The 27485-nt window shown below is 45.3% G+C and overlaps 1 protein-coding gene across 1 annotated transcript in view; it reads left to right on the forward strand.

Annotated features, from left to right (window-relative positions):
- Nucleotides 1-27485, forward strand: part of ADAMTS17 (ADAM metallopeptidase with thrombospondin type 1 motif 17) — a 363306-nt gene that overhangs the window by 278798 nt on the left and 57023 nt on the right. The window contains exons 17-18 of the mRNA XM_055277066.2: nt 2718-2877; nt 5456-5591. Coding sequence (XP_055133041.2) covers nt 2718-2877; nt 5456-5591 — 296 coding nt within the window. The remainder of the gene's footprint in view (nt 1-2717; nt 2878-5455; nt 5592-27485) is intronic.

Below are 27485 nucleotides of genomic sequence, written 5' to 3' on the forward strand. Positions count from 1 at the left end.
TAAGCAGACAGCCCCACTGGAAGTCTGTTTTTGCAGCAGTTGGTGAGATGCATAGATCTGCCCTCACAGAGTGTACATCATTACCTTTTGGAAATGAAGTATGACTCCAGCTCCGAACTAGCATCCCTCGGATTTCACAGACCCAGCTTGCAACAAGCATTTGGGAGTCAGGAAGTGGGGGGATCAGATGATGCAGGTATTCTACTCCCCAGGTGATCTCCAGAAACCTGTGAGCCATTGGGCCAGGCCAGGGCGCCATTGTCTTACCTGTTTGTCTCAGGGAGGCCTCCGTGCAAGCCACTGAAACATCAGTGATGCCTCCTTTTAAACATGTCAGATATCGCCAGGGAATGGAACACCCTGCTTCCTTCTCAAGATCCAGGAGTTCTCATGGCTAACTTACTATAGCTCATCATTGATTCCGTGTCTCCTTCCAAAAAACAGGATTTGTGGCAGCTTGTGCCCTTGTAATCAAAGCACACTTTGTCCACAGTGCCTGCCAGAGTCTCTCCGTGGAAGTTCTTCTTCCCCATTAATTTGTGATCTCTGGCAGACTGTAAGTGTTCCAGGTTAGCTGACACCCAAAAGATTTTCTAGCTATTACCCAGGGAATCTCCTGAAGAGGCTGACTCTGCCGGGGAGCACTGGCACCCAGGGTGGGCGTGGCCCCATAGTGGTGTTAACCCCGTTACAATTTCTGGGGAGACAAAGGCAAGGCAGTTTTCATGTGCAATCTAAACCGTGTAGAAACCTGCCAGTGCACCACTCAGCTCGCTCAGTCCACTGCAAATCCGTTCCTGCGAGTAGGTTTCTGGGACCCAAGAATGTGCACCTGAGTCATTTATCTGGGAGAAGATTGTTTCCTAGTCACAGTCCGAACAAATCCTCCTATTCTGAGTTAAAAGCAGTTATTCAGAGGGACTAAGAGAGGAGGCAAAACCTAAAACCTGTGCTGAAACTTCACCTGTTAGCATGAGAGTTTGCTTTCTCTAGCAAACACCAATGTGAGTGTATTTCCCTTTACACCAAAAGCCTTTGTAAACTGAGCAAGTTGTTAGCCCGTTAAAGCGGAGTACCCAGCCTGGATTCATTCAGACCAGGATGAGCAAAACTCGGAGAAAGCAACTACTACCGTAACCGAAGTTTCAGCCCTCGCTCAATATTGATGGCTTTGCTTTCAAAATGTGATTGTCACTTCCAGATTTTAAAACTGACAATGAGAGGTGCCCCTTTGCCTCTATATAGAAAGCCATGGTCCCAAACTGGGGTGTACACATTGTTTGCAGAATCAGTAGCACCCAGAGAATCATGGGGACCTGCATTTGAAACCACGTACACACACATGCACACACACACACACACACACACTCTATATGTGGCTACAAAATTGCTTTCATATGAATTCTCAATTCACCAGTCTTATTCTCATACTGAGATGATAAAGATCTCGTTCTAAGACTAGTTTGGTTTTTGGTGGTTTTTTTCCCTAACTGGAGGCATTTTTCCAAATGTGTTAATGCAGGTCTCTCTGGTGGAGCTGTGGATGTTGATGCAGTTAGATTTGCTCTTAGCACTGCAGCCCAACCCCACAACTCAGCCTTGGAGGCTGAGAGATGGCTGAAGGGAAATGGCTCCCATTGTCTGCTACACTTTGACCTGGTCTGCCCCAGGTCAAGTCAGGTGGGCCATGCACACCCTCCCCTTAGTGCCTGCTGGCCCATTCTCGGACTTCTCGGGCCGGAAGTGAACCTGCTAGTTACTTAGACCCAGGGGCACTCACTGCTTCCAGGCTTAGCTTGAAGACTCATTATCCACAAGCAAGCCATGTTAAGCTCCTACAAGAGGGCTTGTTTGGCACCGTTATGTCTAGAGAAATAAAGCTGATCATGCACCTGCTGGCTTTACAAGGCTTGTCACACGCCGTTCTAAACCCATCTCTTCCGTAGATTCTTGCTGACTAGGATTTCAGACCCGAGGTCTCCAAGCTCTATGATAGTTTCCCACAAAACATGGTAGACCCCTCCCTCTACCTCCACCGCAGCCCCGGCTTGAAGCCTTGAGTCTGGGTCCTGCCACCCTTTCGTACACTCATCGTCCTGGCTCCCATGACAGCGGAGGACTCTTGCATCCTTGAACCCCAAACTGATGCCCCCGCAAAGTCCTCTGGCAGTGAGCTGCATTTTGCTCTTGAGCTTGCCCTACCCCTGACTCTCTGGACCAACTGACACGGCAGTGATTGATGATGGGGAGTGGAGGAAGATGTTCATTTCCAAAGAAGTAGAGTCACCCCAATCGCTCTGATGCTTTTCTGGGTAAAAGTTTATCTGTGTCTTTCCTGTCTGCAAGGGCAGCTTTGTGGGTGAGCATGCAGGAATGTGGACTGTTCTCTGCGTGACGCAGCTCTCCACGAAAAGTGCAGTGAGAGGTTTCAGAGTCGCTTATCCTAAAGCTCCTAGTCTAAGCTGGTCTCTCTCTTGGGTAGGAAAGAGCAGAACTCCCTCCTGATGGTTTGCATTCACCCTCCTCCCAAGTTGAGTCCCTGAGGAATCCTGAGCTGAGATAAAGGAGCACCCTCAGTGGAACCTATTTTCAGCCCCAGAAAAGAGCTGGTTACCCCTCGTGGAGAAACAGCCGCGGTGTGGCTGTGTGTGAGATTCGGCAATCCCACGGGCCTTCATTCCTACTCAAAATGGCCTTTTGCTTTGCGGCTGATCCAGGTGTTGTTATTTCACGACCAAGATTATGGAATTCATTATGAATACACCATTCCTGTAAACCACACTGCGGAAAATCAAAGTGAGCCAGAAAAACCGCAGGACTCTTTGTTCATCTGGACCCACAGCGGCTGGGAAGGGTGCAGTGTGCAGTGCGGAGGAGGTGAGTGGCCGTGGTCCGTGGCCTGTTGGGTGTGGGGTTTTGCTGAAGGAAGGAGAAAGGCATCTGTGGCCAGCACACAGGGTGTGGGAAATCTGTAACCTGTAGTTCCACGGGAATTTAACCATATCCCATCGAAAATCTCTCGGCAGAATACTTGGGCAGAGTCTTCCCGACTCCCACACTAGGGTCATGCCCATACCTCTGCTTTGCCTGGGGCGCAGGGCCCCACAGCTCTGACCTGTGGGTGAAGCGAGGTTTGGCTGGTGTATGATTACATCTCGGGTGTGACAGGTGGACCCTGGGAATAAACAGAATAGACCTTCAGCTGTTGCCGCTTGTTAGAGGGGCACCAGAGCATGTCTCTGCCCACTCCCAAACTCCCTTCCTTCTTGCCCACAGTCACCTCACTCCAGGATACAATGGAAAGAAAAAGTCTTGCAAGTCAGGTGAAACATTCTGAGCATGAGTCCTGACTGCACAGCTTCCTGCTTGACCTCAGCAAATGACTTTCTCTCTCTACCCTGTGTTTCCTCACCTCTAAAATAGGGTGGTTGTCTCTCACACCCACTGCAGGGTCCACAGGGTGAGCCAAAGAGCCTGTCGTACAGCAAGAATCAATATGACCAGAAGGCATCGTGTTTATTGCTGTGTCATTGAGAGGGGGCAGTAGGAAGCCATTCTGAACTCTGAGCCAGCAGTTTCTTAGTACAGTGCTGTTTGTCACCTTAGCAGGGCACATAGAAGGGTCATGGGAGATGGAACACAGGGTGGGTGGATCTTAGTGGGCACAGAGTTGGGACAGAAGGTTGACCTGGACCCTGGTAGGCCAACCCAGAGAATTGGATGACGGAGTGGAAACCCGGGCCTAGCCCCTGCCATCCCTAGTCCTGAGCACCCATTGACTGCTTGGATAACTTCTGTTAGACGTCCAATATGTAAAGCATTGCTTACCATTTAAGGGACTCATCCCATGTTTCATGGGTAGGAGTTATAGACACACAGGAATTTCTTCCTGGGCGTCCTGGCCAACCACCTTCACTGTCTGTGCTCAGCCTATTCCTGCAGCAGCCCTGCAGCAGTTGGCATAGCCTCCGGATACCACGGTCAGCCTTGCATCCTCCACTCTGCACCTCTCCCCGGGGGGCCTTCTCCCCCTCAGCCCTTAGCTGCTGCTTGTGCCGATGGCCTTTCAACCTCCAAAAACCTGTGTTCCGGGTACAATCCAAATCCAGCCAACACATCGACCTCTGATTCCAGCCAGCTTTTCCTCTTGGACAACTTGTTGCGTACTAAGCATAGCCCACGTGGAGCAGTTAGCAGGCTCTCCTGGGGTCAGGGGCAGGCTGTTCTGTTGCTGTTGGCTTGGTGGAAATCCTTTTATGACACTGATGATTTCCAGCTTCCTAACACAGTGGTCAGACCTGCCACCAAAGCTGAGAGCAGTTCCGCGCTTTCTGTACTCATGCAAGGCTGCCACGTGGGGCAGCAGGAACTGGCGGTGGGGTTCGGGTCTCCGTGATTTCAAGTCATCCCTACGTGACAAATTGCCCAGGACACAGACCCAGCAGGGAGCCCAGGATCCAAATCGTTGTGTTCGACTCCCTATTAATCTTTTATTGTCACTCTTCCCAAATAATAACAATGACAGCAATAGAGCTAAGATGAAGTGTTAGCCACCTGCCAGCTTCTGTTCTCTGGACACCATATACATTCGCTTATTTTAATCATCACTGAGGTACCCTCAGGCACAGGGAAGTTAAGCAAACCAGGCTGCCTGAGGAAACTGAGACGCAGAAGCCTGGTGGCCAACTGTTGACACTATGGCCTCTGTGGTGCTATTTGTGATAGAGCCAAGACTTGAACCCAGACGGCCTGGCTCCAAGGGCCACCCTCCTAACTCCCAATCGCTCAGCCTGCCTGACAAAGGCATGGCCATGCAGTGTTTAGGGTGCTCCGGGAACACCCAAAAGAAGGGTTACATCCGATTGGGATAATGGGTTAGCAAAGCTTCCCAAGAGCAGGTGGGGGCTCAGCCATAAGTACCAACTGGCTGGCTAGACAAGTTCAGAATGGCTCTGGAATGCCTGTCTAGAGGATGCAGGTCTGCGTGTCTTCCAGACCAGACTCCTTGTCTCCCACTTCTCCCCAGCAAGCAGGAGTTCTGTAATAGGTAGCCAGCCTCTGCTGAGGGCTGATGTGCAGGTATTTAATTGAGATCAGATCTCCATAGACTTAAAACATCAAACAAGCAGATAAAAAGATGAGCAATCTTTGGAAATCAAAGGCCCAAATCAACGAACCCCAAGCTGTCCGAGGACACCGCTGATCTGAGGTGTTGCTGCTTTCTTATCTTGTTCTAGAATCTTCCAGGGCCCCACTCTGCCTTCTGTGTCTTGTACCCTCCTCCCTACAATTACAGTTCTTCCTCTCTAAAAAACCACACGACATTTACAACAGTCACTTCAAATGACCAAGTGACCATCAGCAGCACCCAAACACTCTTTCATGGGCATGCAAGCCCAGCCTTTCCATGTGGGTGCAGCCACAGTCTCTCAGCTCCCTGTGGTTTGGTTTCCAGGGGAGCGCAGAACCATTGTCTCGTGTACACGGATTGTCAACAAGACCACAACTCTGGTGAACGACAGTGACTGCCCTCAAGCAAGCCGCCCAGAGCCCCAGGTCCGAAGGTGCAACTTGCACCCCTGCCAGTCACGGTAAGGAGCTGGGTTCTGTAGCTTGGACCCACCAGAGTCTGGGGCAACAGCACCATCAGTGGTGGGGAGTGATATGCAGTTAATGCCACAGTACTGCTTTATGCTGTGTTCTGTTATTGTTGATGAATGATTTCTGCTTGCTCAAATTACCAAATTTCCAGCTGCTAAGCCAGAACTCTAATGGAAATATAATCTTCACTGGAAGGCATTGTGTAGGAGACCATTAGTAACATTTCATGGCAAAAAAAAAAAAATGACCATCACCACACACTTTTAACCAGTACCCACTGGCTTCCCCAAATTACTTTGTCTTGGTGGAGAAGGAAACAAATACTGGAGTCTGAGTGCCCAGGAGAAAGGGTGCGCACAGGCTAATGTTGTGGGTGACCTGTTTCAGTGGCTGAAATTCATGCCAGTAAGTGTGGATCTTGGTGTTTATTCTTTGGGATCCATCAGAACTTCTGTCCCAGCCCCAGCTTTCGTGGCTGTGTTACCCGTGTGAACTCTCTTGGGTTGTCAGGAGATGAATTGTGTGAAATGTGTTCATCGGCTAAGCCTCCTCTTTTCGAGTCATTTTAGCGGGACTTTAATGAATCCGTTACATTGGTGGCATGTCAGCCTTTGGCCTTCCGTTCTGCTCTGAATTGAGGTGAATGGTTTTTGCTTTGTGGTTCTGTGTATCATTTAAGGCATGTTGACCTTTTCTAACTAGGTGCGTGTTTAGTATTTCCATTTTCTAGGTTTCTTAATTTGTGCCACTTGCCTAGTACAAGAGCTTCACAACATATTTGGCTTTTGCACCAACCCCCTTTGTTTTGTCAAACTCTTAAAATGTGTTTGAGTGAGAAAGAGAGGAGACAGGAAGGAAACAAAGAAGGTGAGGCTTGCTGTGATGATTTTCTGTGCTCCTTGCCAAATTAAGAATGAAATTCCACCCTAATGCCGAAGGCCTGGAGGAGGAGCTCACTGCGGGAAATCTGCTTGGGCACCTTGGTATGAGCAGCTGTACCACAAACCTATCGATCAGTCCATCGAGTCATATTCAGGGGCCACAGAAAAGAGGATTTGCCACTGTAAAGACTCAGCAGTCGAACAGGCTACAGCCTCTTCTCTGGAAACTAAAGATGGCCTGGCCCTGGTGAAGTGATTAGAAAATAGGGTAAGAGGCGATGGAGGAGGGGAGGTCAGCATGAGCTCAAGGGAATGACTGAGCAAAAAGGTCTTAGGGCTCCATTTGAGAAGCACGTTTGTATCGGGGAACCTGCCCCCAATAGTCACGTAGGTTCTTTTCTATTTTCCCTAAGCATTGGCCAGGCTGAGAAATAAAGGGACAGAGTACAAAAGAGAGAAATTTTAAAGCTGGGCGTCCGGGGGAGACATCACGTGTCGGCAGGTTCCGTGATGCCCCCTGAGCCGTAAAACCAGCAAGTTTTTATTAGGGATTTTCAAAAGGGGAGGGACTGTATGAATAGGGTGTGGGTCACAGAGATCACGTACTTCACAAGGTAATAGAATATCACAAGGCAAATGGAGTCAGGGCGAGATCACAGGACCACAGGACCAGGGCGAAAAATTGCTAATGAAGTTTCGGGCACCATTGTCCTTGATAACATCTTATCAGGAGACAGGGTTTGAGAGCAACTGGTCTGACCAAAATTTATTAGGCAGAAATTTCCTCTTCCTAATAAGCCTGGGAGCACTACGGGAGACTGGGGCTCATTTCATCCCTACAGTCTCGACCATAGAAGACGGCCACACCCAAGGGGGCCATTTTAGAGGCCTACTCTCAGGGGTGCATTCTCTTTCTCAGGGATGTTCCTTGCTGAGAAAAAGAATTCAGTGATATTTCTCCCATTTGTTTTTGAAAGAAGAGAAATATGGCTCTGTTCCGCCTGGCTCACCAGCGGTCAGAGTTTAAGGTTATCTCTCTTTTTCCCTGAACATTGCTGTTATCCTGTTCTTTTTTCAGGGTGCCCAGATTTCATAATTGTTCAAACACACATGCTCTACAAACAATTTGTGCAGTTAATGCAATCATCACAGGGTCCTGAGGTGACGTACATCCTCCTCAGTTTATGAGATGACAGGATTAAGAGATTAAAGTAAAGACAGGCATAGGAAATCACAAGGATATTGACTGGGGAAGTGATAAGTGTCCATGAAATCTTCACAATTTATGTTTAGAGACTGCAGTAAAGAAAGGCATAAGAAATTATAAAAGTATTAATTTGGGGAACTAATAAATGTCCATGGAATCTTCACAATCCACGTTCTTCTGCCATGGCTTCAGCCGGTCCCTCCGTTTGGGGTTCCTGACTTCCAATCAGTTCTGTTTTCAAACTATTTTATACCCAAGTCTTTTTAAAATTATGCACAGAAACCAATAAAATGAAACAGATGAAATGAGAACTGCTACCACTGAATTGAGACACACACACGATGTGGCAGAGTGGGCCAGTCTACTCCGCCTTTTCCACCTCTCACAGTAGGCCCTGGCTCCTCTGTGGAACTCCAGGGATAAGGTTTAAAAATCAAGGATTCTGCTTCCTGTAACAATAGAGTAGCTTACATTGGACCAGCCCTCCTGCAGATAACAGTTACGAACTCTGGAGACCGTATGAAAAGCAATTGTTTAAAAGCTAGAAAGCAGCCTGGGCGAGGGGGCTCATGTCTGTAATCCCAGCACTTTGGGAGACAAAGGCGGGCAGATCACTTGAGGTCAGGAGTTCGAGATCAGCCTGGCCAACATAGTGAAACTCTGTCTCTACTAAAAATACAAAAATTAGCTGGGTATGGTGGCAGATGCCTGTAATCTCAGCTACTCAGGAGGCTGAGGCAGGAGAATTGCTTGAACCTGGGAGGTGGAGGTTGCAGTGACCTGAGATCTTGCCACTGCACTCCAGACTCGGTGACAGAGTGAGACTCCATCTCAAAAATTAATTAATTAATTAATTAATTAAAGCTAGAAAGCAGTTAGAAACTGAAGAGAAATAGAGAAATGGAGGAATAGAATGGCATGGAATTGAATTACCCATGTTGACAGCTCTTCAGCGAAAGGCAGGCCCTAGTTCCGTTGAGACTAGCTAAAACTCTGATGGTTACCTGCCATCTTTTACTGGTTAAGCCATCAGAGGAGAATATTCAGGGAAACCCATAGCAGCTGGAAATTGAGAAGGAAAAACTCCAGAAAGGTGGGAGCCACAGAGAGGGACTCCCAAATTCCGCATATATCTCAAGAATCTCTGGGAATTCTTAGAGACTAGGGCCAAATCTAAGAATAAGACAGGCCGGCCAGACCCCACATAGCACAGCTAAAGCTAGAAGACCTGAACTGAGAGTGTAGCTGCTGCCCACCACAAGAGAGACAGTGCCTGGAGTTTCATTCCAGCCAAATTAGCTGCCTGCTAAAACAAAAATTCAGTATTCTTCTAAAATGAAACTCTAGAGCTGCATAGTTCAATATGGTAGTCACTAGCCACTCCAAATTGAAATCTGCTATAAATATAAAATATACATGGTTTCAAAGATTTAGTATGAAAAGAGATTATAAGTTTTAATAATTTTATAAAATATTTAAGATTATAAAATATCTTAATTTTTAATGTGATTACTTTGATTATACTCATCCCAAATGATTATATTTGGGATACATTGGGACAAACAAAATATATTACTAAAATTAAATTTGAGGGTTTTTTACTATTTTAATGTGGCTTCTAAAAAAAATCCAAATTAACAGGCTGGGCATGGTGGCTGACGTCTATAATCCCAACACTTTGGGAGGCCAAGGCAGGCAGATCACCTGAGGTCAAGAGTTTGAGACAAGCCTGGCCAACATGATGAAACCCCGTCTCTACTAAAAATACAAAAATTAGCCAGGCGTGGTGGTGCACACCTGTAGTCCCAACTACTCAGGAGGCTGAGGCAGAAGAATTGCTTGAACCTGGGATACAGAGGTTGTGGTGAGCTGAGATCATGCCACTGTACTCCAGCCTGGGTGACTGAGCCAGACTCCCTCTAAAAAAAAAAAAAATCCAAATTATATATCCAGTTCTCATCTTTCTGTTGAGCAGTGCTGCTGTTCATTAGTGTATCATTCACAGTGTTCCAGGTACAATCCAAAATTACTAGTCGTATAGGGAAACAGATCCATACTCAAAAGAGAAGGCCATTAATGGAGACTGACTGCAAGATGACACATATGTTGGAATTAGAAGAAAAGAATGTTAAAGCAGCTATTGTAACTATGCTCAGAAACATAAGAAAAGCTATGCTCATGGTCACGGAACATATAGGAAATCTCAGAAGAAAAAAAGAGATACTCTACAAAACACAATTTTAGGACTAAAAAATACAATATCTGAAATTTTAAAAATTCACTCCATGAGTCTAACAATAGAGTAAGATGATGAAAGATGACTGAACTTGAAGATAGAAGATTAGACATTATTCAGTTAGAAAATGGGAAGGAAAAAATCATTGACAATGAGCAAGACTCAGTTACCTGTGGGATAGGATCAAGCCTTCTAGCATAAGGGTAATTGGAGTCACAGAAGGAGAGGAGAGAGAAAGTGGAGCAGAAAATAATCATTTAAGAAACAGTGATCAGAAATTTCCCAGGTTTAGTGAAAGACAAATGAGAGGTAATCAGATCACATCTTCACGTTTCAAATAGATTCCAGATTAATTCAAAGTGCCATAACAGAGCCCTCTGATCATTACAACAAGTGGGCAAGTATAGCAAGTTCGTGATTTTACCTCCCATGTATCTCCTAAGAGAGAATCTTGCTGCACTGCAAAACTGAAACCCAAAGATCATGTAGGAAAACACCTACAAAACAAAGTGACATAAACAAACATGAGTGCAAACTCTATAAACGAGTGCCACAGAGCTGTGCTAAGCCTATGGTAGATAACATCAAGTGTGTATATTGCTACAGAAAGTTCAGAGTCATTCTGGCTTGACGGACCACAGTCCTGCAGTCTCACCACGTTTGAGCCAAGTTCGCTTCAGACTAAAAGCAATTTCAGAAGCAAGTTCTTAGTATCTCCGTAGAACAGGGGTCAGCAAACTTCATCTGTATAGGTCTAGAGAATAAATATTTTTGCCTTTGCAGGCCACATGTGGTCTCTGGCACACTTTTTTCTGTATTTTGAGTCATAATCCTTTAAAACATGTAAAATTTGTTCTTTGCCCTTGGGTTGTACAAAAATAACCCCACAGGCCAGACATAGCCCACACATAAGAGTTTGCTGGCCTCTGTTTCGGATTATTGCTTCCTCTCGTTTTGCCCGCTGAGACACTGAGACCACACCCTCAGCACGAGCCAGAGCTCTGCAGGTATTAGCTCAGGGAATGTATTTTCTTCTTATACAAAGGAGGACATGTTAGATTTCTGAATTTCTTTTTATTGTGTAACTTGATAAATATTCGATTTCTGCCTCCCCACCACTTCTCTTTCCCACCTCCTTCCACTCCCTTCCTGACTGTAAAATCATGTGAATCAGACTTAAAGAATGAGTGGAATTACTTAGAGCAGAGACGAAAATGAAATTGAAAAACAAGAGAAAATAGCACCTAAAATCTGCCTTAGAGACTGTAGACAGGAAGTGTCTGGATGCCTGCCCTAGGCTGGTTTTGTTTGCTCATTTGTTGATTTGTTTATTCTGAACCTTCTGACCTTGTACTTTTTCTTAAACTGGATATGTGAGTGCCATGACTCATCAAAGAGGATTTATTGTTTGGCTAAAGAAATGTATGATCTGATAATAGATTTTAAAGCTCTTGCAAATCCTAACAAGATAGATCTATGCATACATACATACACATACGTGCATACATACATACACATACCTATATACATACACACATGTAAATATATCTACATGCACTATATATATATATACGTATTATGTACAGTAGTCCCTGCTTATTTGCAGTTTCACTTTCTGTGGTTTCAGTTACCCGTGGTCAACCATTGCCCAAAAATATTAAAAGGAAAATTTCTGAAACAATTCATCAGTTTTAAGTTGCTTGCTGTTCTGAGTAGTGTCATGAAATCTCACACCATCCCGCTGTGTCCTGCCCAGGACGTGAATCATCCCCTTGTCCGGGGGATCCACAGTGTTTCTGCTCCCTGCTGGTTGTTGCTCAGTAGCCATCTCAGTTAGCAGATCGACTGTTGGGTGTCGTAGTTCTTGTGTTTTACTTAATATTGGTCTCAAAGCACGAGAGTGGTGATGATGGCAGCTCAGATATGCTAAAAAGAAGCTATAAAATGCATCCTATAAGTGAAAAGGTAGAAGTCTTCAACTTAATAAGGAAAGAAAAACAAATGTATGCTGAGGTTGCTCAGATCTGCAGTAAATGAATCTTCTACCCATGAAATTGTGAAGAAAAAGAAGAAAGAAATCTGTGCTTAGTATATACAGGGTTCAGTACTAGCCTTATTTTCAAGCATCCACTGGGGGTCTTAGAACATATCTGCCGCAGATAAGGGAGGACTTCTGTACAGCTGTTATACACACACACATATTTGGACAACAAAATTTGAATTATTGCATGGCACGATCTAGTTGTCATGAGTCTTTCATAACAACCTATGGTTACATGGATCCATGCTAGTAAGTGAAGAAAAGTAGAAGGCCTGACCTTAGGAAATGGGTGCCAGAAAGTCGGGGAGATTGGACACACCAGTAAAAACTGCACCTGGGCAGGAGGGTGAGGTGGAGATGTGGAGGGTCTGGATTACAAATGGCTGTTTCAGATGGGGTGGCATGAGTGGAGGACAGAGCCTGGAACCTGGAAGAAGCGCCCAAGAATCCCATGGTGTGAACTTTATTAAAGAAGCCAGAATGCAACCCACTGTTGAACCTGGCAAGGTGAAAGAGCCTTTCTATGTTATTGTTACTCTTTGACTTTTAAAATGGCAGAGATGTTTGTCTTTTTCCTTTATACTTTCCTTTATTTCTCCTGATCTCCCTTTAATTTTCTTCAACCCTTTTTCCATTGAGTTCCTGACAGTTTCCTTTGCCTTCCCAACTGCACACCATTAGCACCTCTTTATTCTAATCCTAGCTCTGTGGATACTTCTCCCAAACCCTGCTGTAACCATATGGAATCTGGAGTCTGACACACATGGCAGATGGCGTCTCCCCAGCGTCTCACACACTAACACAAAAACATCGACAAACCTGGCCCTGACATTGGCAGGCATGGCAGAAATCACAGATCAGCTCAGCTGTTACGGCCATGGCCGGCAGCCTTCACCTTGCTGACCACAGTCTGCAGGAAAGAGGCCTCCCCATCGTTCAGCATCCAAAGAGCAGTACCATGTGCCGAGACCCTTGAGACCCAGCCTCAGGTGGTCCTGGAGCGAGGAGGCAGGGGCTGGCAGTGAAGTAGACTCGTCCCAGAGCACAGACGTTGTGCTTTACCAGATTTAACGTTTTTGCAGTCTTTAAGAGCTTATTAGCCACTTGAAAAAGGCCATTCCAAGTTATTAGATATTTCCCTATAGTATTTATGATTTGAACTTCTTCCCAGGCAGTACATGCTGTACTGTACATTGAATTAGAGTGATTCAGAAAAGAACATTCAACATCTTACTGGCAATTGAATTGAATAGTCATTTGCAAGGAAGCGTATTTGGTTTTTAAATTTGTTCTCCTTCCTCAATTAATCAGGCTGGCCTTATTTGGGGCTAAAATGGAATGGAATCCCTTCCTTTTTATTAAAGCACATCTTGTGTGTGTGCGCACGGGCATGTATGAGAGAGAGAGATCATGACTTAACAGTGAAGCCTGGAATATGTGGATCTTTAGCTACAGCCACAATCTGAAAATACATGGTTTTTTAATCAATTTCTTGCTAGTCTGAAACACAAACATTTTCTTTTTTTTTTTTTATTATACTTTAGGTTCTAGGGTACATGTGCACAATGTGCAGGTTTGTTACATATGTATCCATGTGCCATGTTGTTTTGCTGCACCCATTAACTCGTCATTTAGCATTAGGTATATCTCCTAATGCTGTCCCTCCCCCCTCCCCCCACCCCACAACAGTCCCTGGAGTGTGATGTTCCCCTTCCTGTGTCCATGAGTTCTCATTGTTCAATTCCCACCTATGAGTGAGAACATGCGGTGTTTGGTTTTTTGTCCTTGCGATAGTTTACTGAGAATGATGCTTTCCAATTTCATCCATGTCCCTACAAAGGACATGAACTCATCCTTTTTTATGGCTGCATAGTATTCCATGGTGTATACGTGCCACATTTTCTTAATCCAGTTTATCGTTTTTGGACATTTGGGTTGGTTCCAACTCTTTGCTATTGTGAATAGTGCTGCAATAAACATACCTACAGAATGGGAGAAAATTTTTGCAACCTACTCATCTGACAAAGGGCTAATATCCAGAATCTACAATGAACTCAAATTTACAAGAAAAAAACACAACCCCATAAAAAAGTGGGCAAAGGACATGAACAAACACTTCTCAAAAGAAGACATTTATGGAGCCAAAAGACACATGAAAAAATGCTCATCATCACTGGCCATCAGAGAAATGCAAATCAAAACCACAGTGAGATACCATCTCACACCAGTTAGAATGGCCATCATTAAAAAGTCAGGAAACAACAGGTGCTGGAGAGGATGTGGAGAAATAGGAACACTTTTACACTGTTGGTGGGACTGTAAACTAGTTCAACCATTGTGGAAGTCAGTGTGGTGATTCCTCAGGGATCTAGAACTAGAAATACCATTTGACACAAACATTTTCTTTCCTTTTTCTAAAATAAAATAGGTAAATCTAATTGTGACTAATACCTGTGGTATATTACATGCCTTGTTGATGGTATGTGAGTGGGGAGGAGAAATTTAGATTGCCAAGATGTTGGAACTCTTTCTGACACAAATTTCGGGATGTCACCTGTCTTTAAATTAAATGGTAAGTTTTGAAGCCTTACCTTATTTATCTAAATTAAGAAACATTCAAGATGGAGGACAAGAAAGCATTTTCAGAGGTTTTTTTTTTTTTTTTTGGTCATTTGACCATCCCTTCGTTTGATCATTACAGAGGATGAGAGAGTGCCCTGGTACCAGGTTCGCAGGTGGCAGGCTTTCTCCTGTTGGGAAATGCTTTGCATGTAGGCTGTGCAACCCATCAAAAGAGATCCTTCTCTCTTCCTGATTTTTCTGAGTAATAAAATGTGAAGACTATCAAGCACTTGATGGTTCCATTTGACTTTTTATGTCACAGTTACAAGAAAGGAGAAGTAAAGGGAAAAGGTGAGATTTAGTCTGAGGAAGACTGAAAGAACAACAACAACAACTGCTGCCCCAAAAGAGATTACAAAGCTGTCTATCAGAAATGAAGGGAAACTATGGATTCTCCAGGTTTTGGAAGGAACATCAGCCCACAGAAGAAATGGCTGTGCAGTCAGGGCAACAGTGGAAGGGTTCCTAGCTTGTGGAATTGCTGAGAGGTTTCAGAAATGAGCTTGGATATGTTGGTGGCTGCGTCTCAGGACGACCCTTTCCCCTTGGGGTCTAATGAGGGTCATTCTTGGCAGAGTCCTGTGCTGGCTGACTCTCTTACAGCAATGAACAGTCCACAGATAAGAATTGTTCTTTTCTCCTTCTGAGTGTGTACTTATATACAAATACATTGAAAGTAAAAAGATGGAAAAAGTTACATCATGCGGGCAGAAAGCAGGAGTGCTATACTAATACCAGGCAAAAAGATTTTTTTAAAAAAATATATTACTAGAATACAGACATTTTATAATGATAAAAGGGCAATCCTTCAGGAAGACATAACAATTGTAAACATATAAGATCCTAAAATACATGGAGCAAAACTGACAGAAATGAAGGAATAAATACATAACTCAACAATAATAACTGGAGACTTCAGTACCTCACTTTCAATAATGGATTTTAAAAAACAAGGTGTATCAACAAGGAAATAGAAGACTTAACAGTATAAACCAACCAAACCTAATTGATACCTATAAAACACTCCACCTAACAACAGCAGAATTTGCACATGGAACACTATTCAGAATAGATCAAATACTAGGCCAGTAAATAAACCTAACAAGCACAAAACAATAGAAATAATACGAGATATGTTCTCTGGCCACCATGGAATGAAATTAGAAATCAGTAAGAGAAAAAAGTTTAAGAAACTCATAAGTACACGGAAATTAAACAGTACCCTTCCTAAGCAACCAGTGGGTCAAACAGAAATCACGAGGGACACTGAATCATATTTTGAGATGAATCGAGGTGAAGGCACAACGTAACAGAACTTAGGGAATGTGGCTAAAGCAGGCCTTAAGGGGAAATGTATGGCTGTAAACACTTACATTGAAAAAGAAGAAAGATTTCAAATCAGTAAACTAACCTTCCATGTAATGACACTGGGAAAGAAGAGCAACAAAAGCTAAAGCAAGCAGAATGAAAGAAATAGTAACATTCATGCAGAAATTAATGAAATAAAGGGTAGAAAACAGTAGAGCAGAATAATAAACCAAAAGTTAACTATAGGAAGAAATCAACAACATTGACAAGTCTTTAGCTAGATTGGCCAAGAAGAAAAGATGTGAATTACTAAGTTAAAGAATGAAAGCAGGAATGTGACGACTGACCTTACAGAAATGAAAAGGATTGGGAATGAACGCTGTGAACAACTGTATGCCCTTAGTTAGATAACTTACAGGAAAGGGAAAAGTCCTGCACATAAGCAGACTACTGAAACCGAATAGAGCATCTGCAAAAAACCCAAAGCTAACACCACGCTTAAAGTGAAAGACGGAATGCTTTTCTCCAAAGATCGGGAGCAAGACACAATATCTGCTCTTACTATTTATCCAACATTTTATTAAAGATTCCAGCCTAGGCATTTACCCAAGTAAATGAAATAGAATGCATCCATGTTTGAATAGAAGAAGTAAAACTGTCTGTATTTACAAATGACATGATGTTGTATACAGATAATACTAAGGAACCTCTAAAAACTATGAGAACTAATGAACAAGTTCTGGATGTTTTCAGATGTAAGATCAATAAGGAAAAATCAACTGTATTTCTGTGTAGTATCAATTAAGTGAAATTAAGAAAAAAATCCACTTATAATATCAAAAAGAATAAAATACTTTGGAATAAATTTAATAAAAGAATTTTAAAACTTATATTCTGAAAACTACAAAAATATCTGAAATGGAAAGACATTCATTTTCATGAATGAGAAGACTTGTTAAGATAACAATACTCTACAAATTGGTCTATAGATTTAGTGCAGTCTCTATCAAAATTCAAGCCATCTTCCTTCCACTAATGGGGACGTGACCCTAAAATCCATATGGAATTGCAGAGGGCCTCAAATCATCGAAACAATCTTAGAAAAGAATAACAAAGTTGGAGGCCTCATGCTTCCCAGTTTCAAAGCTCACCATAAACTATAGTGATCCAGATAGTGTAGCCCTGGCGTAAGGATAGACATAAAGAACAATGGCATATAACTGACAGTCCAGAAACAAATCTTCACAGTTACTGTCAACTGCTTTTCCACCTGGGTGCCAACAGCAATCAATGGAGAAAGAATAGTCTTTTCAAACAGATGGTGCTGTGACAACTAGCTGTCCACATGCAAAAGAATGCAGTTGGAGGTGGAGCGCATTGGCTCACACCTGTAATCCCAGCACTTTTAGAGGATTGCTTGAGTCCAGGAGTTCGAGACCAGCCTTGGCAACATGGTGAAACCCTTTCTCTACAAAAAATACAAAATTAGCCTGGGATGGTAGTGTGTGTCTGTAGTCCCAGCTACTTGGGTGGTGGGGGGCAGGCTGAAATGGGAGGTCGAGGCTGCAGTGAATCTAGATTGAGATTGCACCACTGCACTCCAGCCTGGGTGACAGAGTGAGACCCTGTCTCAAAAAAAGATAAAGGACAATCAAAGAATGGGAAAAATATTTTCAAATTATATATCTGATAAGGAACTTACATTAAGAACATCTAGGCCAAGCATGGTGGCTTATGCCTGTGATCCCAGCACTTTGGGAGGCCGAGGTGGACGGATCTCCTGAGCTCAGGAGTTCAAGACCACCCTGGGCAACATGGTGAAACCCCATCTCTACTAAACTACAAAAAATTACTTGGGTGTGGTGGCGCATGTCTGTAGTCTCAGCTACTCAGGAGACAGGCACGAGAATCACTTGAGCCCCAGAGGCAAAGGTTGCAGTGAGCCGAAATCACGCCACTGCACTCCAGCGTGGGCTACAGAGTGAGACTCTGTCTCAAAAAAAAAAAAAAAAAAAAAAAAAAAAAGAATCCCTAAAGAACTGTTACAGCTCAATAATAAGATGACACAGAACCTAACTGAAAACTGAACAAAAGATCTGAATAGACATTCCTCTAAAGAAGGTATATTCAGCATCCTTAGCAGGGAAGTGCCAATCAAAACCGTATGACCACACTCACTAGTGTGGCTGTGATCAGAAAGATAGATGATCACGAATGTTGATGAGGATGTTGAGAAGTCAGGACTTTCATACACTGGGATGGGAATATTAAATGACACAACCACTTTTTAAAAAAATTCTGGCAGTTCCAGAAAAAGTTCTGCTTTGAGTTATTATTCAAATCAGCAATTCCAGTACTATGTATGTACCCAAGAATAATGAAAACATGTTCACACAAGAGCTTGTACACAAATGTTCATAGTATTATAATAGCCAAAAGGTAGAAACATGGCACATGTTCATTCACTGAAGAATAGACAAACAGAATGCAGTATATTCAGGCAGTGCAATATTCTTCAGCCATAAAAAGGAATGAAGTTCTGGCACAGAGAAACCCTGAAAACATGCTAGGTGGAAAAAGCCAGACACAAAAGGTCACATATGAAATTGCATTGAGATGCAATGTCTAGGTGAGGCAGAATCCATAGAGGTGGAAGGTAGATGGGTGGCTGCCTAGGGCTAATGAGGAGGGAGAGGGATGGAATTGGGGGTTGATAACTAAACGGTTATGGCGTTTCTTTTGTTGTAATAAAAAGATCCTAGATTGTAGTGAAAACCACTGAATTGTACACTTCAAATGGCTGAATTGTGGTATATAAGTTATATCTCAAAGCTATTAACAAATAAACTCACGGAAAAGTGCGCACTTACGGTTGCAGGCCCTTGAGCTAAGGAGAGGCCTCCCGCAGGCTCCTGTGAGTTCAGAGGCTGACACACCAGCCCAGAGCTCACGAGATCTCGGGACTTGGGGCAGTGGGGACAGTCAGGAGCCTGTGCTAGAAATGTCCTAATTGTCCCTTCTCAAGCAGGAATCGGTGGATCTTGTTTAGTGGCTGCCTTTATCATGCTGGGCTGCTTCTCTCACCCCTTCCTCTGTCCTTTCCCGTTACACAGTGCCGGCTTCTCCCAGCGCCTCTGGTGGGGATTCTTAGGACAGAGAATTTGCCCAGTGTGGTCCGTTGCCCTTCGGCAGGCCCTCTCGCAGTGCACCTTCCCCTTGCTGCCTCTCTGCGCCCTCCATGCCTTTCCCCTGGAGGGGCTTTCCTGCAAGTCATGCACCCACCATGGCTGCCATTCCCAAAAACTCTGACAAAGAAGCCCTAATCCTTCTCCCTGGGCCAGCCATCATCTTTGCAGCCTCATAGAAAAGCCATCCCGAGCTTCACATTGGAGACACCCTCCCACAGGCTGGTTGGGTTTGGAACTGAGAGTCGAGGATTTTCTTTCCCCGTGTTCTCTGTGCTTCTCACTTGCGAGGGAGCCTGGACGGGACCCCTATGTCTCTGAGCAGTAGCTTGTACCCCCATAACATGCAGAGAATAACAGCATTCTCTGCATGTTATTTCAACAATAACTTGGTGAGTCGTCTCTTCATTTTCTAGGTCATTTCTTTTTCATATTTGTACTACATACTCCCAGGTTCTTGCAGGATTTGACGTTGCTTAATATCGGCCCGAGCCCACCTACCTTAGTACCAGACAAGATGAAAAAGGGTGTTGTAAACTATACAGAGAGGCCAGTCTCTGGGGGTCCCTCTGGAACCATGCAGACCCACCTGTCCTCCTGGTGGCCCCAAGCTTGCCCCCAGGCTTGGCACACCTGCGGATCAATGCTTAGATTTGCTCACCGGTCAGTGAAATCCCACCCTGAAAAAAGTGCCATCTTCCTTTTATCCTCATCCCCTGCACCTCTGCCTCAAACCCCAAAACAGAAACATCAGGATAAGAATGAGGAAACATTACACACTGGTGAGACAGCGAAAATAAGAACGTAACCAAAGTCGTGGCCAGGATCCCTTCACACACAGACAGGATAAGTCTTTCCTAGATAACATATGTACTCTGGAAATACTCCAGAATTCATATTGATTTTTTTAAAATAACTAAGCACATCCCTTATGATCACGTTTTACATCTTTTCCTCCCTGAGAAACCATTTGAGCCTTTCTAGAAAGACCTCACATAGGCTGGATTCATAAACATTCAGGGCTGCCCGTCAGAGCTAATAGCGTGAAACCTGGGTCATTTCTAACCATCTAGAGCATTGCTGGGGAGCTGCATGCCTGGCCTTTGTTCAAAGTTACTGTGCTTTTAAAAGCTGAGCACCCTGAGTACCTGAGGGTTGCCTTTTTACAAATGTTCCAAGTGCTTGAGTTTTCCCCATGGAGTATGACATTAATCTTAGGTCCCTGGGGTGATGAGGCATTTGCTGGGAGACAGGCAGGCTCTCCTTTTCCAAGGAAGGTGGCCTTCCAGCTCTGTGTGCCTGCATGTTTATGCTAAGGGGGTTATTAAGGAAAGAATAGAATGAAAGATTTATCAGTAAGCTAAGAACATTGCACTGGGAGGGAAGAGGCTGAACCTGTTTTAACTTTTTCTTATGTGGGAATGAGTTTATCAGGTCCTTTTCCAAGAGAGGTTTTAATGCTGGAGGAGTAAGGAGAAAAAGTAGGTGTCAGGCACACAAGGGAGCAGGATGGAGACATCTGAAGCCACCAGTGGCCCTTTCTCCAGTTCTGTTTGGGACGTTTTCCGAGAGGGACTTAGTGGCTTAAATGTCAAAGGAAAGAGTTTGCAAGTGAACTGTCTTGGACTGCTTGTCGGCCAAGGTCACAGACACCAGTTCTGATACAAACAGTGGTGCACACGTGGGGTCCTTCTCCGCAAGCCCAGCAGTGTGGCATCCCCTTTCTGCAGGGGCTCAACTGTGCTCTTCAGGTGAGGCCAGGCATCCAGCCTGCTAGTGGCAGGTGCTTCCCAGGCTGCAGACTGCACGCCCTGCAGCCTCCTTGTTGGCCGGCCAGGCTTCTGCACTGTGTAGACAGTGACCACGGTCACAGCACTGCCTCCCACAGCACGGCCTGTGCCAAGATTAGAGGGAAAGGGGATTCTGTGGACATGTCAGGTAGGGAAGTGCTGGCTCAGACAGCCCCACAGGTCTCAATACTCCACGGTCTCTTGCCAACAGACACGCTGTTGGTGTGCCACTCTGTGCTGTGAACCACTTTGAGAATCCCAGGCTTGTGCTTCTTCCCAGGAGAATTTTAATCCTGGAATCTACCTTTCCTGGAGCTTCTGCAGAAAGCGGTGCTCCCAGCAGCAAGGTCAAGGCACTGTGGGCTCACAAGGGCTTGGGGGACCCTATACCTTCACCAGAAAAGTAAACACAGCCAACCTCTTTCTTCCATTGGATAGACGCTAGTGTATGGTGGGAGGTAAGGAGACCATCCGATAAGCTGATGGCATCACTGCCAATAAAACTCCTGTCCCCAACAGTCTCCCAGTCTGCTCTGAAGCCATGGCTGTGGTGTGGAAATGCAAGGAGGTGATCCTGGCACCACCGGCTTCTACAGCACAATTGGGCCTCGCTGGGCCACAGAAACCAGATCTGAACCTGCCCCAAAAAGATAAGAGAATACAGAAGGTACATGGAGTAGCTCCCAAAATTGAAGAGACACTGGAAAGTTGGTCTGGGAGAGAAGATCCCGGAGTTGGCTGGAGCGGCTCCTGTGTCCACTCCAAAGGTCACTCTGCTCAGAACCCAGGTTCCTGCACAGTCTGATCAGTCTTTCTCAGCTCACGTGCTCTCCTGTTGGCCAACAAACGGGAGCGTGGTAAAGAAAACGGAGGTGTTCTCCCCTCTCACCAGAAGAAGGAAGATGACACGAGACAGGCAGAAACTATTAGGTCCTATAGAGAGACAGGCTAAGGCCATGATCTAACCAAGACTGAGAAATGAAGACTGTCCAACCCACTCTGCTCTCAGCTAGAATGAGAGCAGGCCAGTCTGTTAGCAAGAAGGCTACTGTACTGGAAAATCCCTGTGTACTGGGAAGAGCCAGCCCAACCGGAATGTTACTCTTGGATGGGAACTTTCAACATCAGCAGCTGTGTGATTCTCAAAGCATGAGAGTTTTTTTTCCAAACCCTTCATGACTGGGTGTGGTACAACCTGTTACCAAACCCAGACTTATCCTGGTTATTTTAACCTCAAGATTGTACCAACAGAATCTTCGGTCCCCGGAGTGTAATTTGATCAGGTGTGATGGCTTGGGAGAAAAATAAAAATGGGTGCAGTGGACTCATCAGCTGCTGGTTCAACCCTGTTCACTGGGCCTTCTGCTTCCTGTTGAGAGCTTAGTTTGGGCCCATAAATTCCAGAGAACCATATTTTTTCTCTCAAAACAATACTTGAAAATGATTATGGTAAAAGTAGAGAATTTTAAAACTCTGCAATTTTATTCTTGCTAAGATGTAAAGTACAGAAGCAGCAGAAAGGCAGAGCTCTTTGGGAATGGGCCAGTTCACTCTTGCTCATCAGCAGTAAGGAGAGAAAGGAGGAAGTGGCTGCTGGCTGTCTCGTGGGTTAGGTGGCCCCACAGTCCCTCTGGAAAGTCGACGTATTCACCTCATTTTACAGATGAAGACTTTGAGACGCTTAGTCATTAAGTAGCTTTCCCAGCTCATTCTGGTAACAGAACGCAAAACAGTGTTTTCCTCCTTTAAATCTTACATACTTTCTGCTTTCTCATTCTCATTTTAAAAAGAGCACAACCTGCTTCTGCCGTGGCACGAAAAAGAACCCTTTTGACCAAGACAGCTCTAAATTGATATCCAAAAGCAGGACAAGAGAGTCATCAGACAGTACTGTAGTGGCATTTAACTCTGAGTGCTATCAAGGGGAAGCTGGAGTGGTTCCTTTCCCTGGAAGTGAAACTCACAGCCCCAAGGCCCAACGCTCTGGGATTAAACACTAGAGCAATTTTCCAGAATGCTGTAGTTAGTTGGTTTTCTGGCTTGTTGTTAGTGTTATCTGCACCCATACTAGAAAAGAAATGGAAATTCAGGACATATCTAACACAAGGAGTTCATTATGGAGGTGGTTTCCCAGGAGACCTGGGGAGATTTGGGGTTGAGGCAGTGAGAGGTGCTGACAGGTGCCCTCCTGGACCTCTGAGAGAAGCACACTTTCTACCCGTGCCTAGCTGCCCTTGAGCTTGGAGGGGCTGGGAGGGACTCTCACTCAGACCCCAAGTGACCAGTGATGCAAGTTGCCAGGGAATGGAGAAGGAGGGGTGTGTCTGTGTCCCAGGCCTGAGATTTTCTGGGTAAGAAACTAAACCTACGCATTCAGGGATCAAACCCACAGCTTCTGAAACCTCCATGCTGTCCTCTATGGCTAAGTAATGCATCTACCTGTACCAAGTGCCGCATATAGACAGGACACCTCCGTCATTCCTGTATGGTCTGTGTGACTCTGTTCCTTTAGTCTTCCCTTTCTTTTTCTTGTTCCTCTTCCCCATGAGGGCAAGGACCTTATCAGTGCTCAACTCGCTCAGCAGATATTTGTCAGGAACTTATTTGTAGAACCAAGCTGCCACATGGTGAGTACTCTACAAATATGGAAATCATTGGGTGTGCAGCTTAGTCTCCAGTGCCCAGCAGCACCTAGAGCTTAGTAGGTCTTAGTAAGCCATTTGAACAGATAAATGGATTGTTTGATACTGGTGGAGGGAATGTGCCTCAGTCATCCCAGAATTGCTCATCTCTATGGTTAGCGGCATTATGTCAAAAATGAGATGTCATTCCGGTGGCATGAGCATTTACCCATTAGGGGACAGATGTCTGGTCTGGACAGATGCTCCGTTGACGAAGGCGTGGAAATCAGAGGCTGGTGTGGGACCCTGGTGGGTGTTGAATTGTCTTCTAGTTAAATCGTTCACCCTCTCTAGGTAGAGCCTGTGGTCAACTTTACCCATGCTGTGTCCTACCCATAGCCCACCTTGACTTCTCCCTCTAGTCCTACTCATTCCACTCTCAGCAGCAGTTTCTGCAGACATATTTTAAATCCTTCCTTTACCTGCTCATGCTTTACAGCAGCCTTTATTGAAATGGATTTGTTTAAAGTTGGAAGCAATAGCAAGATCATCCTCTACTTATCATGTAGAGGCAGCAAGACATGCAATTTGTTAGGTTCGGTAGCTAGCCAGAAAAAGAATGAAATGCTCCATCCATTTCACCCAGCGGCAGCTTCACATGGTGGGCATTGAGAGACTGACCTCAGCTCCCCACCTCACCCCTAGCTGCATGCAAACCCACGGGCAAGTTACACGATCTCGCCATCTGTAAAAATGGGAAATGAGAACATCTCTCATAGAAGTCTTGAGGAGATCAAGTGAAGTAATGCCTATAAATTCCTTCACCCCGAGTAAGCACTCCTTGAACGCCAGCCAAAACTATCATCGCTGCTCAACTACAAAACTATATCAATGATAAACATCAGCCGGCTGTTGGACCCCAACATTGTATGGGTTATCCATTATTTCGTAAGACACTCCTCACACATACACATGCGAGCGCACACACACACATTTTTAATACAGTTGTAACTACATAATCTAAACCCCTGCTGGTATTTCCCAGATAGTAAAAGATTGGGGGCATGTCCCAGAGTATACTAACATTCCCCTTCTCGTCAGAACAAGTTCATATAATTTATGCAGATTTCAGAGTAAATTGCAACAGCAGAAAAGTCTTGAGTGGTTCATTTCTGACCTCTTGAATGCTTCTGAGCTCTCTACCTGTGAACTTTAGATAGTATCATCAGCAGGATGGGGGTGAGACTAGGGAAGGAAAAAGGATTCTGGGAGGGTCTCGGTGTCAGTCAAACCCGAAGATTGGATTTCAGGCTCAGTCTGGGACTAGAGACTTCACAGATGTGCTGTGCCCAGGTGGCTCATTAGAGACCGCTGGAGCCCTGGTAGGGGGAGCGTGAGGAGGCTGCCTTTGTGGGTGGATGTGAAAGGCTGGGTCCTGCCAGCACTTCTGTCTGCTAACCTGTATTTGGGTTTAAATACCACTGAAGGAAGGAGCCTGGTGAAATTGAAAGACATAATTTCCAAAAGGAATTCCTTAGGACATTAAGGGCAGAAATTAGCACTGAGGAGGTAATGAACATGCCGTGGCCAACACCGTGCACACGGCTCGGTGGTGTTTTCCTTGCACGACTCTTAATCCGCTTCCTGGGAAGAGGATGTTCCCTGGCCAGGGGGAGAGAGCTTTACCCTGAATCATGAGAACAGGGAGGGAAGAACATTTCAGCTGCACCTGCCCAGTGAGTTATCAGGGAGGACAAAGGGTGATCTGGGGGTCAGCACCTCTCAGAGAGCTGATCAGAAGCAAGGCTCAGGCCTCAGGTGATTCTTTTCCTGATATGTCTAGTGGCTCCACTGTGCTGAAATCCCCAGGAGACTGGGTAACCGACAGTGCTGGGCCCCACTCCCAGAGCTTCTGATTCAGTACATCCAGAGTGAGACCTGGGAACTTGCATTTCTACCTAGGGCTCTGATAGCACTCATGGTGCTGGTCCAGGGACCACATTGAGAAGCACCAGCATATAGTAATGAAGGTCCCTTGACGTTTTAACTCAGAAAGCGTGGTGGAAATCACCAGATTTGGTGAATTGGGTCCCATGACTTGAATCTAACAGCAGATGCAAAAATCCTTCAATAGAGATAGAGTATGGGGCTTATCTAGGAGGGAAAGGTAGTCAGTTACCTCATCTCCTGAAGACTTCCGGGCCCACAGCCCAGGCCACTGAGAGGAGAGAGCCACAAGGCAGAGACCCAACCAAGTGGAGATTGAAGGCAGGACTTTGCAGGAGGCTCCAGGCCTCGCATGGCAGAAGCTCTGGTGCCTGGAGCTGGGGATGGAAGTGAGGCAGCCGGATGCCCTAATTGACAGACAAAGCACTCCCTATTTCTCTTCTCTCCGGCATAAATGGATGAATGAAAGGGCTCATTACCCTGACTTTATTTCTTACAAAGCAGGAAGGTTTGTGACAACCTGGGAAGCAACGACCATTTTGTTTTGCAGTTTGCCACAGTCAGGAAAGAAAACCGAGCAGGGTTAAATCTAGATCCTTATGTTCTGAGAAGATATTAATAGAGTAAGTAAAGGTCACAGTAGAGGTAGTTTTGTTCCCACAGCTACAGAAAGTCAATACAGCTCAGCACCTAGGTGAAATCTGGGAAGATTCCATTCTGACTCCATAATCACAACTGACACAACAAGACATAAGATGGGAGACATACTCAGGACTAGAGGTTCACCCTGGTGGCTCGGGGTGAACCAGATGGAGAGACCCGAGTGCACTGGGGCATGCAGCAGTGGGAGGGAGGAAACAGTTTGCAGGCTTAGCAAGCAGCGCGGGCCAGACAGCGAGATGTCCGCAAACAGCCCTGCTAAGAACGGTTCGACGAAGATAGCTTTTTGTGGTTGTTTTAATTTAGCCCTTGAAATAAGGAAAACTGAGAAGGAGACGCCTGTTAAGGCTAAAAGTGACAAAAGGCAAAGTGCAGGTTCACTGCTGCTTTTCAAAAAGGAGAAGGAGGGTAAAGGTAAAAGGCAATGGTAGAAGAAAGAAGGCAAAGGGCATCATGGCAGCTCAAGAAAACTAAGGAGGGAGCCCTGAGAAGCAGAAGCAGTGGAGTGCGGACTCCAGCAGCCAGGTTCCCATCCCAGCCCCGCTGCTGCCAGCAGGGGACCTGCAGCAGGCCACTCAACCTGTCTGTACGACAGGGGACTGAGAGAGTTCCTACCTCAGAGGGTTGTCATGAGAATGATACGAGCTAAGAGAAATAAATGGCTCAGGACAGTTCCTGGCACACAGTAAGAGCTAAATTTGTCATTTTTATGATCACTGTTATGATTTTCTAGAAGTGTCCAAAACCCCATTCCAGTACAAAATCCAATCCAAGATGCTACAGAACGTTACAGCTGTCATCTCTGAGGCTCTGCTGACTGGTTCTGAGAAACCACAGCAGACAAGAGCAGAGCCAGTGGTCTGAGGGCTGGGTCTCAATTTCCCAAACAGATACATGGCCAGGTCCGAAGAATGCTGTTTCAGAGTGCTGTCAACCCCTGGCACAACTAGAGGATGAGGGATGATTTAGGCAGATGGTTTGCATGCATTTTTGAAAAGAAGGCTGCTTGAGTGCCCCAAATGTATGAGGGTTTAATGAGAACATTCCGCGCCTGTCTGACTGTTATTGGGGTGGGGGGTCAGGTCAGCAGAGCACTTGGTAAGCTTCCCATGATATTGTTATGGATGAAGCAGGGATACAGATGGCGGCTGATGGCTCATCACCCAGGCACTACAGTTCCTAGAGGGTCTGTCTGTGGCTCTGCCTGTACAGCTTGTCAGCAGCCTCCTGTCATGTGACTTCTCTGGATAGGGCTCCCCAGTGGAGACTGCCATGGGGTCAGGAGACTCCACAGAAATGTGTGGCTATCAAGTGGTAGGACTCCTCTCAGAACGGGGCACTCATTCTGCTTCCCAACCCACTCCTTGTGGCTCATGGGACTCAGAC

This window comes from Symphalangus syndactylus, chromosome 5 (genome assembly GCF_028878055.3).
Source record: "Symphalangus syndactylus isolate Jambi chromosome 5, NHGRI_mSymSyn1-v2.1_pri, whole genome shotgun sequence".
NCBI classification, from domain to species: Eukaryota; Metazoa; Chordata; class Mammalia; order Primates; family Hylobatidae; genus Symphalangus; species Symphalangus syndactylus.